Raw genomic sequence first — 15,050 nt, 5'->3', positions numbered from 1 at the left:
TAATAAAAACTGTGGAATTACAATAGGTATGATGTTGTGAGAGGAATATAAAAAGGGGTCATGGTTCCTGGTCTGACGTTCGGCAATGCGGTCTTGTGCACGAGATCAGAAGTTCAAGCAAGATCATAAATTAAGCAACATGGAATAGGTAGGCTTGCCTCAGGAGCTCACGGGAAAACGGCAAATCAGGGAGTACAAGGTTATATGGGATGGAGATCGTTTGAGGGCAGGGAAGCTAGCAGTAAGATAAAATTTGAGAAGCGATTGAGAGAAATGGGGGAGGAGCGTTAGGCTTGGAATGTATTCAGCTACTTGTACATGAGGAATGTCGATACAAAATGGAGGAAGCGAACCTGAAAATTCACTGGTAAATACTTAAAAAACACAAAGGCTGCACCAAGAAGAATTATTGGTTAGGAAGAAGAAGAAGAAGGAAGCGGGAACCAATATGTGGAGAATTGGCATGATTGAGAAGTCTGCGCTAGAGATCCATCGAACTTTTAAGCAGGAAATTGCCAAGGAAAGGATCTATGATAATCCTCGGGGTAGTTCTTTACTGTTTGAGGCCAGGACGGGAGTATTGCGAACCAAAACATATTGGGCCAAATACGAAGGGGTAGACACGGTATGCAGTGCGTTTGGAGAGGAAGAAGAAACTGCTGAACACTTGATAATGTTCTGTAAAGGGATTCACCATATAGTTCAGGATAATGGCGCAGAGTTTTTCAAAGCACTGGTGTTTATGGACAGGGAGGGCAAAATAGAATTTAAGCTGGTAGAAATAACTAGAAGGAGGTTGCCTGATTGGTGGCACAAAGTCAAAGCACGAGAGAAGATTAAACCCTTCACTGGAATGTAAGAATCATCAACCTCACTATTGAAAGAAAAAAAAATAAGTCTAGTTTTTGGTTCATTAAGTATTACGGCTTGGTGGCGCTGGCCACCGCTTGATCTAAAGGGTGCAGCCATATTCATCCATCCATCCATTCATTTATCGCCACCAAGACCATCATCATCATCATCATCATCATCTTGGTTAAACAACGTTGGGGACGCTTGGCAGCAAGCTTTGATGGCAGCGCGCAAGAAATAAGCTGGTCTCTTCTGGCTTGGGGCGGAAGCGTGGGCGTTGCTTTCGGCGGAGGGTCTGCCGTGGGCGGCACCGCGGGCCGTCTGCGGTGGGCCCACGTGTTGCGTCAGGCGTTGGCGACACCGCCTTGTTTGTCGTTTTGTTCATTAAAAGGATGTCTTAGCGGGTTGATCACGATTGATGTTAGGGTAATTCGGCTGACGATATGGTCGTTCCAAAGCAGTTATATAAATGTATGTGTTGTTGGGTTTGTTCCCACAACGTCTGCTCTGTCTGTTCGCTCCAGGAGCGTGTCGCACGCAAATTCGAGATTCCACAGAAGTCACACAATGCGAATTGCGTAATGAGTTAGTCGTCCGATGGTTCAACCGACTACGAAAACTTGCTCTTGACCACCTATTAAATGTGGCGCATACCCACAGCACCCATAAATTTTCATTGTCATCAACCAATACCTAACAAATATTGGACATACATCCTAGCAAGTGTCTACCGAATAGCACGCTTCTCCGAAAAATTATGAAGGATAGAATTGTGAATGGCGACTTACTGCACAAACATTATGATGATTCAAGGCGTAGTGGTTGCAAAACAAGTCCGCTTGTAGCAGTTACTCAAAGAGTGTTTAGAAAACGCTCTGAGAGGCCGCTCTTCCAGCTTTTGCTGTGACTGTGCTTCGCGTTCCGCACAGGCCTCACGGCTTCTTTTTTTCTTTATAATCTATTAGAGTTCGTGTGACCACGTCATATTCGTGGCGGAGATAAGTCTGCCCTGCCGCGTGGACACCGCAACAAAACACTTTCTTGTTAAATAGAAAGCATGTGACTGAATTCCGTTTCAGTGCTGCTACCATAACCAAGATTAATCAGAATACGTCGAATTCCACTTTTTTGTTGAGCACCGTCGAGCTACGTCGATACCACAACTGAAAACAGGAGCAATCGGCTTCCCGCTGTGAGGGTCCTTTAAACGTCCCCCTGCTGCCGAAAAAAGAACTTGTAGGGCGTTGTGTTTTGCCTTCAAGAGCAGAACGCGATAGCGCAATCGGATATTCTACTCATCGCCCGCTGAATTGCTAGCCTAGTTTCGGCTCTCGGTGCATACCTCAACTGTACCTTGAAGAAAAGAACAACTGTGCGGGTGACACTCGCCGTTTCAACTTATCCTGGAGTGGCTACTGCAAGCATAGCTGTTAAGGGCCCACTTTGCTATAATCAATCTCTTTTGCGAAACATCGAAGGGCCCACTACGCATCTGTAATTCAACAAGCGCAGCTGCTCCCTCACTTACTTGGTTGATGCTTTTCCAGATGATGATAATTCAGTATGTGTGGCACGATAATATATGGTAGCGCAGACAAAGGACACGGACAAGATAAGGCACATTCAAGACAACTCTCTTGTCCGTGTCTATTGTCTGCACTGCCATATATTATCATGCTATCATACCAACACGCCCAAATTGCCACCCTAATCACTATGTGTGGAGCGCTTTTGATCGAAGCACATTTGAAACACCCATTCGTCGTAATTAATACGTTTGGACGGCTGGCGAGATTGCACATTTATCCCACGAGCTATTAGGACCAAGTTTCAATTATCAATTTGTTGATTTTACGCTTACTCTAGCATCACAGAGCACAGCAACACAAAGGGCAAAATACGCTCTGACGAGGTGTCGGAGCTACACTGCCATAAATCCACACGCTAACCCAGTTGTTATAAGACTGATGTGGTGGGCAAGAGGACGTGTTAAATCACTATAGATTAATAATAATAGCTGAAGAGATAGCCGATTTCGGTAAAAATGGTGTTAGTAAAATGTCGCTGTCATTGAGTAAGAAGGAAATCGACTACGTGCGCATGTGCCAAGATCTGTCTTGTTGCCCCTTATCCATAGGCGTTCAACTCTTTCTTTGTAAGTTTCCAGCCTTGTCATGTTTTTATAAAGTTGATTCTCTTATAATAGTTTTGGGATGTTTTCTGCAAGTGTTACGTGGTTGTAGTGTATAAAAATGAGCATATATAAGTCGGCTTGGCGATTCAAATTGTCAGTGGCGCCAGTAAGTGTGTAGTTTTTTTCCCTCTTTTCCTTGTTTTTTTCTGCTCATATCCAATGAGCTTTTTATGGCAAGCAAGTGCTACGCTCATGGTGCGCTCGCGGTCGTTTCGCTAGCTTCACATATACCAATTTTGGTGTTACGTTACTTCAATGATTAACGAAGGTATAGGAGTGGTGCAAACATGCTAATCAAGAGACGCGTGTCATGTAAGAACTTGACAACATACCACGCTCATGATGTGCTTATGGCCGTTTCGCAAACTCCACACTGATCAACTTTGGTATCTCTACAGTTTTGAATAGAAGAACAAGGTACATAATACGCCCAAACAAGATATTCATGGCATAGAGGTCATTTACGGCATAATTTACGATGGCCTTGTAACGCTGTGCTGACTTTAAAGGGACATATTCACCTTCATCATTCGTGGTTCCCATATCATCGAGTGGCGCTGTACGTGAGATCGCCAACTTTTTATCAGTTTTGCTTCTGAGTTTCCTTTTAATGCCACGGCGTTAAAGGCCACGTTTCATCGAAATTCCGCTGTCGGAAGGAACGTCAGCCTTGTTGAATAATTGATTAATTTGTGGGGTTTAACGTCCCAAAACCACGATGTGATAATGATAGACGCCGTAGTGGAGGGCTCCGGAAAATTTTGACCACCTGGGGTTCTTTAACGTGCACCATAATCTGAACACACGGGCCTACAACATTTCCACGTTCATCGGAAATGCAGCCGCCACAGCCGGGATTTGATCCCGCGACCTGCGGGTCAGCAGCTGAGTACCTTAGCCACTAGATCACCGCGGCGGGCAGGCTTATTGGACCTCAGCGAAAAATTATCTTGTCCGTTGCCTAAAAATTGAGAAATATTCAAAATTAATAAGTAATAAAAATCTTCCAAAGTGATAATGTAATCCAGGCTACATCCGTGAGGAAGTGGGTGTTCTTCCACAAACGTACACTATCGCTTAAAACTGCTTCGGAAATTAAAAGCAGTATATGAATCTGTTGTAATCGAAGGAGCCTTCTTAACAAAGGTAGCGGTACGGACTGATTTGTTTATGTTTCTATTTATTTATTGACCCTCAAGGCAAAAATTCATTACATAAGTTTGTACTGAATAAAAATAAATACACGAAAAAAAGAAATAATAAAATACAAGAGTTGTGTTCCTGGAATAGGCAATTTATAGTCTGTCATACTTCTTGGATTTGAGCACAAAAAAAAGCAAGGGCCCTTGAAACCAAAACAAAAACATGGAGACGCTTGCGTAGTTTGATTGTGGAGGGCACGACTAACCTATTATTGCTAGCGAATATTGCCATTAAAGTAAAACAGTTTTATATTAACGTAAGCGGGAGTGCTCATCTCAGTTTTCGGCACCTCAGGACATCGTCAGAATGATTTTTAAGATTTGTGACGTTCCACAACGACGATTAGTATTGTCGATGTCGCAGTTTTGATACGCGCGGTGCGCATAAAATCACGACTGCCACTCAAAAAATTTGTTCCAAATCTGCATTTTACACCGCAAATATTGTCGAAAGACGATAGTCTTGCGTCTGGAGAGAGTGAACAAAACGTTTTTTTTTTGATGTTCTGCACAAGAAAATCGGTGAATGGTATTCTGCAGGCACTGCGTTAGAGTGCTTCGAGCGTGTAGAGGAGGCGAACGAGCGCATCGAGGTACGTTAGACACAAGTGCCATCTGGCAGTTATCTTCGAAAACAAAGGAAGGCGTGAGCGCCCGCGGAGAAAGATGCACGGAGGTCTCGGAGGTGATAAGGTGTAGGACGCAAACCGACGGGCAGGTGCCACTACCGTGACGTCGTAGCAAAGCGTTGGAAACACCTTTTTGAGCATCGTGTTGCACTGTCATTGGACCGCGATTAAACGCAACATTCCTCAGAGTTACTTGCGTGCCTCTTGTAGTATAAAGGCAGACATACAAAACATCGAAGCGTTGTTGTGGCGCCTCAGATATGCGCAGTGATTGCTTTTTAATTGATAATCGCAAAACTATGAACGCTAAACCTTGAGCAATAATGGTGGGCGCTGCGGATGGGGTTGGCCGTTTGGTGCCGTTTGAGATATCGTTAGAGCCGACAAACAGACAAGTGTACAAACAGAAAGACAGACCAAAACTTTTCCGTCGAAGGTCCCCAAGAAAGACTATCGTCGTTAAAAGGCAAGCATGGGGGCTATTCAACGCCCTTGTCGCTGTGTTGTCGGGCTGCTCTCTATGTGGATTTGGCTGTTTACACCGGGAATATTTTACCTTTTTCTGAGGGAACACGCACAAAGTGAAGAATAGCAGGTGGCCTGGCCTACCCGGAAACCCCGGCCTGGGAAATTAGTTTTTATGGCGGTTCCGAAACAGGATAGGGCCTAAAGCTCCACGCTGAGATCGCTGCACAGATATGAGGTGGCTAGCTCGGGTCGTGCCGGGCTTTCCTAACTTTGATTTTTTTAGTTTTTTATTTAGGATAGTATAGGGTGAAGGGCCATGCAGAAGAATTCAATACATATTTGTATGCATACGTGTAATATAAACTTTGACGCAATCAATAAAAGTTACAAAGTTCTCAACGATACAATAAAAAAAATGAAAGAGGAATTAACTGATAGCTCTATATAAACACAGAAAATGTTTCGTTGTAGAACGGTAAGTATTGCGTTAAAAAATTTGCAACGGAGCCGCAGTATAACGCATTACGTGATTATCCACTGTAAAACCAAGACACAAGCGTGTGACAGTGCTGTAAAAAAACGTAATTGGATTGAAAGCCACCCATGTGCAAGATTTTAATGCAAAAAAAATAACGGCAAGTAAGGGCAGTGTGCCCAAAAATTTTCGATCAACTGAAGGCGGAAAATGTCATGATCTTTAAGAGAAGCAGTATCATACGGTTGGTGGTTTTAGAGGCGGATAGCGAGAGATGGTGAAAAATAAATGATTCGTTGCATCACATAGGCGTGTTCCTAAACTGCTCCACATACAATGTGCACATATGTAGGCTATCTCAAAGAAACGCTTTTTCGTTCCGTTGCGCAAGCTATTTGGAAACGTTTTATGCCAGAAATGTAGTGAACTCCTTCTTGCATAAGGGGTACTTTTATTAGACTAGGCGATTACATATTTTACATCTCACTATTATTTGCAATATACACTGCTTTGCTATTTTTAGCCATAATGTTTTTATACTCGCAATAATAGGTGTAATGAAATAAATTTATAATGGTACCAGAAGAGCGATTACAGAGCTTCAAAGCAGAGAAACGTTTTTTAAAGTTCTCGCAAACAATTAAAACAAAAGGTCTGTGCGAAGTGTCGTTACATAGATAGAAACACATTCTTTCTCCGTGGCCCCATCGCAAATCCCAGCGATCATTTGACGCGACTTGTACATATACAACCTGCTTCGTGCACTCACAAATTTAACGTCCTAACTGTCTTCATTTTCCGCTAAATGATGCGAGAGCTACGTGACTGTACTGTAACAGAAAACAAGAGAGCGAGAGAGCAGAGTGGGTTGGAGAACAAACCGGGGTCAAGGATATCATAGCTTAAATTAAGAGGGCTGGACACGTATCACGTACGCAGTTTAAGCGCTGGTCATTAGGCAGGCATAATTGACTCAAGAAGAGACAGAAAGTTAGGTTGGCCAATGAGATTAAGAAGTTTGCAGGTATACAAAAAAAGCAGAAAGCAGAAAGCACAAAAGTGGGTCGATTGGTGGAACATGGAAGAGGCATTTGCCTTGCAGTAGGCGTAGTCAGAAAGATGATGATGATGATGATGATAATGATGGTGGTGGTGGTGGTGGTGGTGCTGTTCCAGCGTTGTCACTATTAATGCACCAATATAGTGTCGTCAAAGAGCTAGTGAAACTCAGTTTATGAGTATCCTATTCCTTTTTTGCTCTTTAAGGACTTTTCAAGCAAGAAGTAACAATTATCGCGAGAGCACTAAACGTTTACTTCCTGAAGGTATTAAAGAAAATAAGTTGTACTGAATATATTAAAAGAATAGCGGTCATATGAGCCTTACCAATTCACGTTGAAGTCAAAGTAAAGTTTACAATTCGGCGTAGAAAGAACATTATCTTATTTGTTGACAAGTTATGTTTGGTCAAATGCGGCCGTCTCAGCCACACGTAGCTGCCGCGTCATTCATTACGTGCTGCAGGTCATATGTTGTTAAACGTAATAATAATAATAATAATAATAATAATATTAATAATATCCCCCAATAGAGTGTTCATGGAGGTAGTTCGAAAAAAAAAGACAGGCCACTTCACTAAGTTCCCCCCCCCAATTACATCAGGCAGAGATAGTGGTGGCGACAGCATACATGAAATGGTCCTAGTAACTCACTTTCATTACACAAATAAATTGATTAACATGTAATGGAGACATTTTAAAAGGAGGCAGTACAGGTTGACTTGACTTAATCACTTGACATAACAAAAGCCATAGATGAACATAGTTGCAAAAGCTTTGTGGAAATAATGCAAAAGAAAAAAATTAAGAGCAGAATAGAAAAGAGACACAGAACATGATACGACATTGCATGATACACATAAGGGTGTTAAGACTAATGAGGTGCTTTAACAGTTAGACATAATCGAAAATTCGTGGAGCTGTGCTAGGGTAATGTTTGTAGTTTGAAGGCCTGCAAAATAGTTCATTTAATTGTAATGGTAACTGATAAGGCACTCTTTGCAGGCCACACTTTGTTCTTGTGTGAGGAAGTGCCCAAAGAGGCTGATTACGATGCTGGTAGTGGGGCTTATAAGTTTGCATATCAGCTAACTCTGATAATGTACACAGGCATCCACAACAAACGTGGCTTAAGCGCAAAGAACTTTTATTTTAACATTCAATGCCTCGGCAACTACATATCCGGGTGGTCTAGTGCCTAAGCCCCTTGGCTGCTGACCCGCAGTTCACGGGATCAAATCCCAGCGTTGGCTGTTACATTTTTAAACGCTTCAGGCCCGTGGGGGACTTATTAGATTTAGGCGCACATTAAAGAAACCAAGATGATCTAAGTTTCCGGAGGGCTTGACTATCAGAATCACATGGTGGTTTTGGGACGTTAAATTTCAACAATTATTATTGACGATGCGGCAAATAAGAGTAGGCAACCGCTCTACAGGGCACTTCGGGCAAGCTCCACTTATGCGTTGAAACAACGCTGTGATGGCGATAGAGGTAAGGAGTAATTGGGTTTCACTATGAAAAGTGAAAATTGTAAATTGCAAACCAGGTCCACACGGGGCAACAAAAACTCTGCAGGTGATTTTACTATCAGCATTTTTAATTTCGTCGAACTGCGCCAGACAGAACATCGGATTTGACGGCATCTATCACCATCAGTTCCACCATCGGTACATCAAAACGTGTGCAGCCTGATCTTGGGGTGACAAGAGCAGTCGCATCCATTATTCAGGAGGGGAAAGAGCACTCGCACGCGCTTACCGGTGAAGCTTCGACGTCACGCATGGTGCCCACGCAGTTTTTGCCGCACACGTTGGCTAAACGGCAAAACGCATTCACTAGATAAGCTCCTGACTTCAAGGTCAATCGGTGGCGATTCATTGGCGACGTCAAAACCTGCGGAAACAAGCTGTTTCAAGCGCCGCATGGCTTGTAAATTATACTATACTCAGCAACAAATTCATGCGTGCCATCGGAACTTCATGCCTGTGTGTTTCCTGGCAGTCCCTTATGAAGGCAGGAAAAACCAGTAGATATACGGAATAACATCAATTTTCTTCCGCATCGCGTCCTTAGAAGGAATGTTATCGGTTGAAATTTGCTCGCAGTTCTGCCCAAGCCTACTTTCACCATAATATCGCCATCCAGAAGACCTTCTTAAATTAGGATGCCTTTCTTTGCTTACGGCAATCACATTTGGCGTCTATCTGCGTATCTGTCTAGTCTCTTACGCCTGGGTGCTCTCGTGATTATGCCCTTAAACTTGAGGTAAACCTTAATTAGCATGGAAGGGTAAGATGGTTTGACGAATACGACTCGCTAGTCAATGCCGTCACGTGCATCGTCAAATATTTCCCGCCAGACAGCAGCACATCCGCGGGTGGGTATGTGCCACTGGTACGTGGGTATGTGCCACAGGAGATTGACACTTACTGTCTACCAATGAACGCCGAGAACACGCATGGGCAATTTTAACACGTGAGCGTTCAGGAAAAGGTGACATCGGCTCTGTTGACCCGACGAGTGTAGAGAAAAAAAAAGTGTCAGGGTTCAGCAGGAATCGAACGCCAGCATTCTGCGTGGCAATGATGCATTCTACCACACAGACACTCCAGGTCTCTCGACCGCTTTTCAAGTAGACTGTAATGTTCGTGAAGTGGAAATTGGGGAACTTGTGATGGTTATCCCATTTATGAACTTTTCATACCTACTACTACGAAACAGCCGTCAGTTTATATCAACCTACAGTACAGTTTACATCCTACGATACAGTTTATATCAATCAACGAAGGAATGGCGCGAAAAGATATTAGGAAATTTGATTTGAGAGAATTAAAAAAATCTGTGCATCTCTACGAAGTAAATGACGACGAGTGGGTGAAGCTATAGGCTCCAAGGTTCATAACGTCTACCTAGAAGTTGCCGACTAGTATAAAAGACGGATGGGCGGACGTATGCACGGACGGACGAGCAGATGAATGGATGGGTGGATGGATGCGCGGACGGGTTGACGAATGGCCAGACGGATGGCGCGAGTGATCATGTATAGGGCTGTCCCTCTGTTGATCCCACAAAAAGTCAGTTGTTTACAAACGTTTTAGTTTATCTTGTGCAGAGTGCCAGTTTCAAGTTTAATTTGTAGAGTGTGATGAACGCCATAACTTGTAATGTTTGGAAACGTCAATTGTGGTTGCAGTACTAGGGAGGGGGTATCCAATCTTAACAACAGTACATACGTATTTACATGATAGATCTGCCACGTCATGTTAGCGACATTGGAAGTGATGCATCATCCATTGGAGCTCAATAATGTCGCCCTTGTGGTGTTTCTAATACCCATGCTGCTGTTGGCATCGTTACGCAGCAGTAAACATGTGACATTTTGACATGTGTCTGTGCGTAAAACATCAGATATTTAGCGTCATTTTGTAAAGTTTCGCTCAAGAAAAAAGTTACAACACAGTCACCTTCCCTCCGCATGCTTCGCATAACATTGATTTCTAAGGTGCGTGAGAAATTCCGAATTTTTTGGCGCATGCATTTCTTAGTCGGGCTTTGTCAAGGGTCTGTCGGAATCCATCCACCACCCTCTCCCATAGAAACAGCTGAGGGCGTGCGCACTCCTAGCAACCGGGGTTCCCTCCATGCCATGGTTCGGCATCGGTCGGCAGCAGTCAGCAACAGCTGCGGGCGCGCACGCTTATCCTCGCCACTAGCAAACGGAGCATGTGGTGCAGGAAAGTGAAGGAGAGGGTAGGTGTGGTTCTTCGCCACTCATTCCCCTGCCATTCACTCTCTCTCCCCCTGCTCCCCACTCTTCCGTCCACTCGCTCCTTACTCTCGACCACTATTTTCTCACGATTCCCTTCGAGGAGGTAGGGGCATTTTTATGATTTATTTAAAACAAAAACATGCAAGGTCCTAGGGAACACGACAGAAAGCAACATTTTTCGACGTGGTCGTGCTACCCAGCAGCTGCAGCAGCAGCAGCAGAAAGACAATTACACAACATATAAGGTACGCATGAAAATGAATAGGTACACATGTTTTAGACAATCGACATGTACGTTTCATAAAAATGAAATGCAACGATAAATAAAACAGTGTTAACGTTATGGAGATTGCTCAGCACTTGCTAAGCACTACAAAAGTAGCAGCAGAAGTTGATAGAAAATATTACACATGTAGCTCTTGAAGGAAAGAAAAGCAAGGAGGAACAACCTTATAAAGTGATATGTGGGATTTACACTTCCAAAAGAACCATACGAGTATGAGAGATGCCTAGTGAAGAGGGTTCCGAAAATTTCGACCGCCTGGGGTTCCTTAAGGTGCAGCCACAACTCAGCACATGGGTCTACAGAATTTCGGCCTTCATGGGAAATGCAGCCACCGCAGCCGGGATTCCATTCCGCAACCTCCGGAACCTTATAAGGTGCGCGAGCCACTTGAAGAGAAGAAACATTATACAGCACAATATCACCGGTAGTTTAACTTTACCATTTGTCATCATGAATTATTGTTTTGTTAAACTCTTGCTTTAAAATTTCACCCTTAAAAATGTTGGTAATTACCACCTAGTAGTGTAGGAGGTTAGGAATTTCGAGGGCCTAGTTAATGTTCACCTTATTCATTTCAGCAGTGTGGTACGGAACTATTTCTTATATTGCAGGGCATCGGTTCAGACTGTATTTTTTTGTAAAAGGGTTAGTCAGTTTGAAATTGCCCAGGATTTCAAGGAAAAGTGTACACGCTTGAAGTTTAACATTGTAAATGTTTTATATTTGCAATGATAACATTTTGTGTTGACCATTCGTCGAAACATTCTTATTGCTCTTAGTGTGCGGTTTTGAAGTGAAGTTAAATTAGGCTTTGTCGCGGTCGACTAAACTAGATGACAGTACAAAAATCGGGATCTATAAGCAGGCTACATTATATGACAAGCTGGTGACGGCCATCTTGCCGTAAATACTCCTTAAAAGTCACCCCCCCCATTTTAGCACAATAATAATAATCTACCCTTCGTGCCAAGGGCTGCCATTCTTTATTTTACTATGCGCATTAGCCTAATCACTGATGGCAACCAAAAAAAGGGGGGGGGGTAAAAAGTCACACTAGTTATAGAATGTGTACACTCCCACGTTAAACGAACTTTCAGACGTTATCCGTAAAGCTAGACTCGCTACGGATTTCCGTCGCTTTGGCATCCCGGCGCATGCACAAAGTGTTTGTCTGGCATTACTGCAAGAATGCTCTCACTGATACACATACAGCGTGCCCGAGTACGCAGGCTTGCTGAGGAGCTAGCGAACAACGTCATGGTCCACCAAGTTGTTTTGCAGCGATGCTGTTTACTTCTATTCGCTCTCTTTTTTTAGACCTCCATGTACTGTTTCGTTTTATTTGCTGTTCCTTTGGTGCGCGCCCAACTGTGGGAGAAAAGGGCTTTTGTTAACTCCAGAATCACAAGCCACATGATTTTGTCCATCCAAACTTCAGTTGAACAATTGTGCGCCTATTAACGTGGTCTTCGCCATGGGGTTGTTTTGGTTTAAGGCTTCAATCCTGGCTTTGTGTGACGACGAGTTTGTCAATATCCGCGGCAGCCTCAAAGTTATCTCCTACAGGATGGCCCTTGCAGCCTTAAGTGGTTGCTATTGGTATAGCCGCATGGCGCAAACACACACACACACACACACACACACACATATATATATATATATATATATATATATATATATATATATATATATATATATATTATATAAATATATATATATATATATATATATATATATATATATTATATATATATATATATATATATATATATATATATATATATATATATATATATATATATAAAGTATTTAGGTGGAAGGAGTACGAGCAACAAAAAGGTTTCACTTCTATAGGTGCTGTCGAGAGATTGTGATTATGATGATATGCTCCATAACTGGCTCACACACTCTCTTCATCTCCTAGTTGTGTTCACTGGCATTAAGGCATCAGTTTTGGCGGATGAATCCGTCGAGTTTCATCACTATTAAAAACTACCGGAAGCCGCTTTTCTTATTCTCAATGAGGCAAACTTGTCTTTCGCAGGAGTAACTTCAGTACTGTTATCTAATCTATCGCGTGTCTCTTTTAATAAAAAAGTTTGTAATTATGATGATTTCTGCGATCGATGATGTCTTTAGTCTTTTCGGTTATGTTCTGGGGGCTGGTGGTGCATAAAATAATTGATGGGGATTTTCGCAATCGTTTCTTGATGATCATAAATAATCAATATTTATCAATTCTTATTCAATTACACATTCTGTTATTGACTAAACACTCCGGAGGCGAAACGGAATTCCTGAGGCACGTTAACTCCCTCTGATTATTTTCCCTCGTTTTGCACCGATTATGGTACTTCAATAATCACACTCCTGATGTAAACAAATGAAGTCGAAGCCTAGGAGGCGTGCGCGTCCCTCACCGCCTCTAGCGAGTGTCGTCCGCCGAGCCGCCGGCATGTGTGGTCTGCGTGCCAGCTGGCTCCGGCGCCGCGTAACGACAACAGAATCTCGTTTGAACACGTCACCGACGTCGAAGCGACGGCTGCGGGAGGGCACGCGCACGCGCACGCACTGCAAGACGCGGCGGAAGCAGCTCCGTGAAAATTAAGCGCTGCGGGCAGCTACTGTCTCAAAGACAGCAGTCGCGTAACGTCTTGCGCTCTCACAAAATATCGGGCGCCACGTGCGACCTTGAAGGTGATACTCTTGCCACGCCATCGCGCGTTTCAGGCGCGTACGCTAGTCGTGTTGAAGGAGCGTCCGCCGATAGATCATAGAAGGCTGCCCTGTCTATAGAATTGACGACGCACTCTTTGTTCACCACGCACGCAAGGAATGTGCGACGACAGCGAGTGAGTGCCAGTCCCTGAATGACCGAAACTCCGGTTCGGAATAAGGTGAGCATTTCGCACCCTCGTAGATCTTTTCAGTCAGTCTGATACTGCAGCATGCTTTGTCGTTTTCAAATGTCTTGAATGTGTACTGTCGCCAAGCTGTTGAATGTAAAGATTTTTTTGTAGCCAGCTGCGCTTTTCATGCCGACATATGGTTCCATTCATTTGTGCGGGGCGCGTTCGTGGAAAACGATACCTAGATAACAGTAAGTGTTATTCTGAGGTTCGTGCACAGGCGCCGCTTTAGCTGCCCGTTCGTTATGTGTTCGTGATTCTGATCGTTCCTGACAATATATTAGAACCACAGCTGTTAGCGCGACGGGGAGGCGCTCCTGTTCTTTGTACTCACGATAACGATACTTTCGGTGTCAGGCTCATGACAAACGTATTATCTATAGTTTGGCATTCAAGCAGCTCTCTCTTCTTGGCACTCGCCGTCACAGCATGCTGGCTATGGTGTCCCACTGCTCCACTGCGGGGCCCAAGGTTTGGTTTCAAACGTCGGAGTTCACATTTTTATAGCACATAACGGTGATAGCACCTGTTCGCTTGAATTTGGTGCTCGTTAACAATAAGCTTTCAGTGAGACGACGGTTGGAAAGGGTTCGCATGTGGAGTTCTGCCTTTCAGGATGCTATGCTGCTATTATATCTAAACACGGAGTGAATAAGCATATGGACACAGTCTTTAAAGACATTGATAGTGGTTGTGTTGAAAACTTAGAGACATCAAAATTTCCCCCGCTGAGTGCCTCCCCGCTCTCCCCACTTCAAAGCACCTAATGATTGTGGTGTGGTTGCCGCAAGTTAAAACTCAAAATGCGTTTTGAAAGCAAACCTTCAATGCCAAATTATCCCGATTTCTAGAATAGTATTTCTCTTCTTGTAACCTTTCCGCGTTGATTTTTATTTTATCTGCAGGATATTTTCGTGTGTGTTTTCCAAAGGGTAGGGACCAGAGAATTCCACGGAAGATTATGTGAGAAAGTGGTGAAACTAATAATGAGTTTACAAACATTGTGCGAAATTAAGTCTTCAGAGCTGAGCAGTTGGACAATGAGAAAACTCGCTTTTTTATTCCTGCTACTTCTACCCACTAGAGTACACAGAATCTCTACAGCCGTCTTATTCGGCAGTGTGAAAGTCCTTGAACAAACTTCGGGATTCCGTCTCAAAAACGGCGCTTATTCGCCTTGAAGTCACCGATTACTTCGGTCAGAC

At 43.5% G+C, this 15,050-nt stretch overlaps 1 protein-coding gene across 1 annotated transcript in view; it reads left to right on the top strand.

The window, feature by feature from the left end:
- Nucleotides 1-13,594: 13,594 nt before the first annotated feature.
- Nucleotides 13,595-15,050, top strand: part of LOC142804072 (uncharacterized) — a 46,929-nt gene continuing 45,473 nt past the window's right edge. Inside the window, exon 1 of the mRNA XM_075890621.1 lies at nucleotides 13,595-13,833. Coding sequence (XP_075746736.1) covers nucleotides 13,807-13,833 — 27 coding nt within the window. The 5' untranslated portion in view covers nucleotides 13,595-13,806. The remainder of the gene's footprint in view (nucleotides 13,834-15,050) is intronic.

Source organism: Rhipicephalus microplus, chromosome 3 (assembly GCF_043290135.1).
Source record: "Rhipicephalus microplus isolate Deutch F79 chromosome 3, USDA_Rmic, whole genome shotgun sequence".
Taxonomy (NCBI): Eukaryota; Metazoa; Arthropoda; class Arachnida; order Ixodida; family Ixodidae; genus Rhipicephalus; species Rhipicephalus microplus.
Note: the sequence above shows the minus strand (reverse complement) of the source record. Positions and strands in the feature narration are given on the sequence as shown.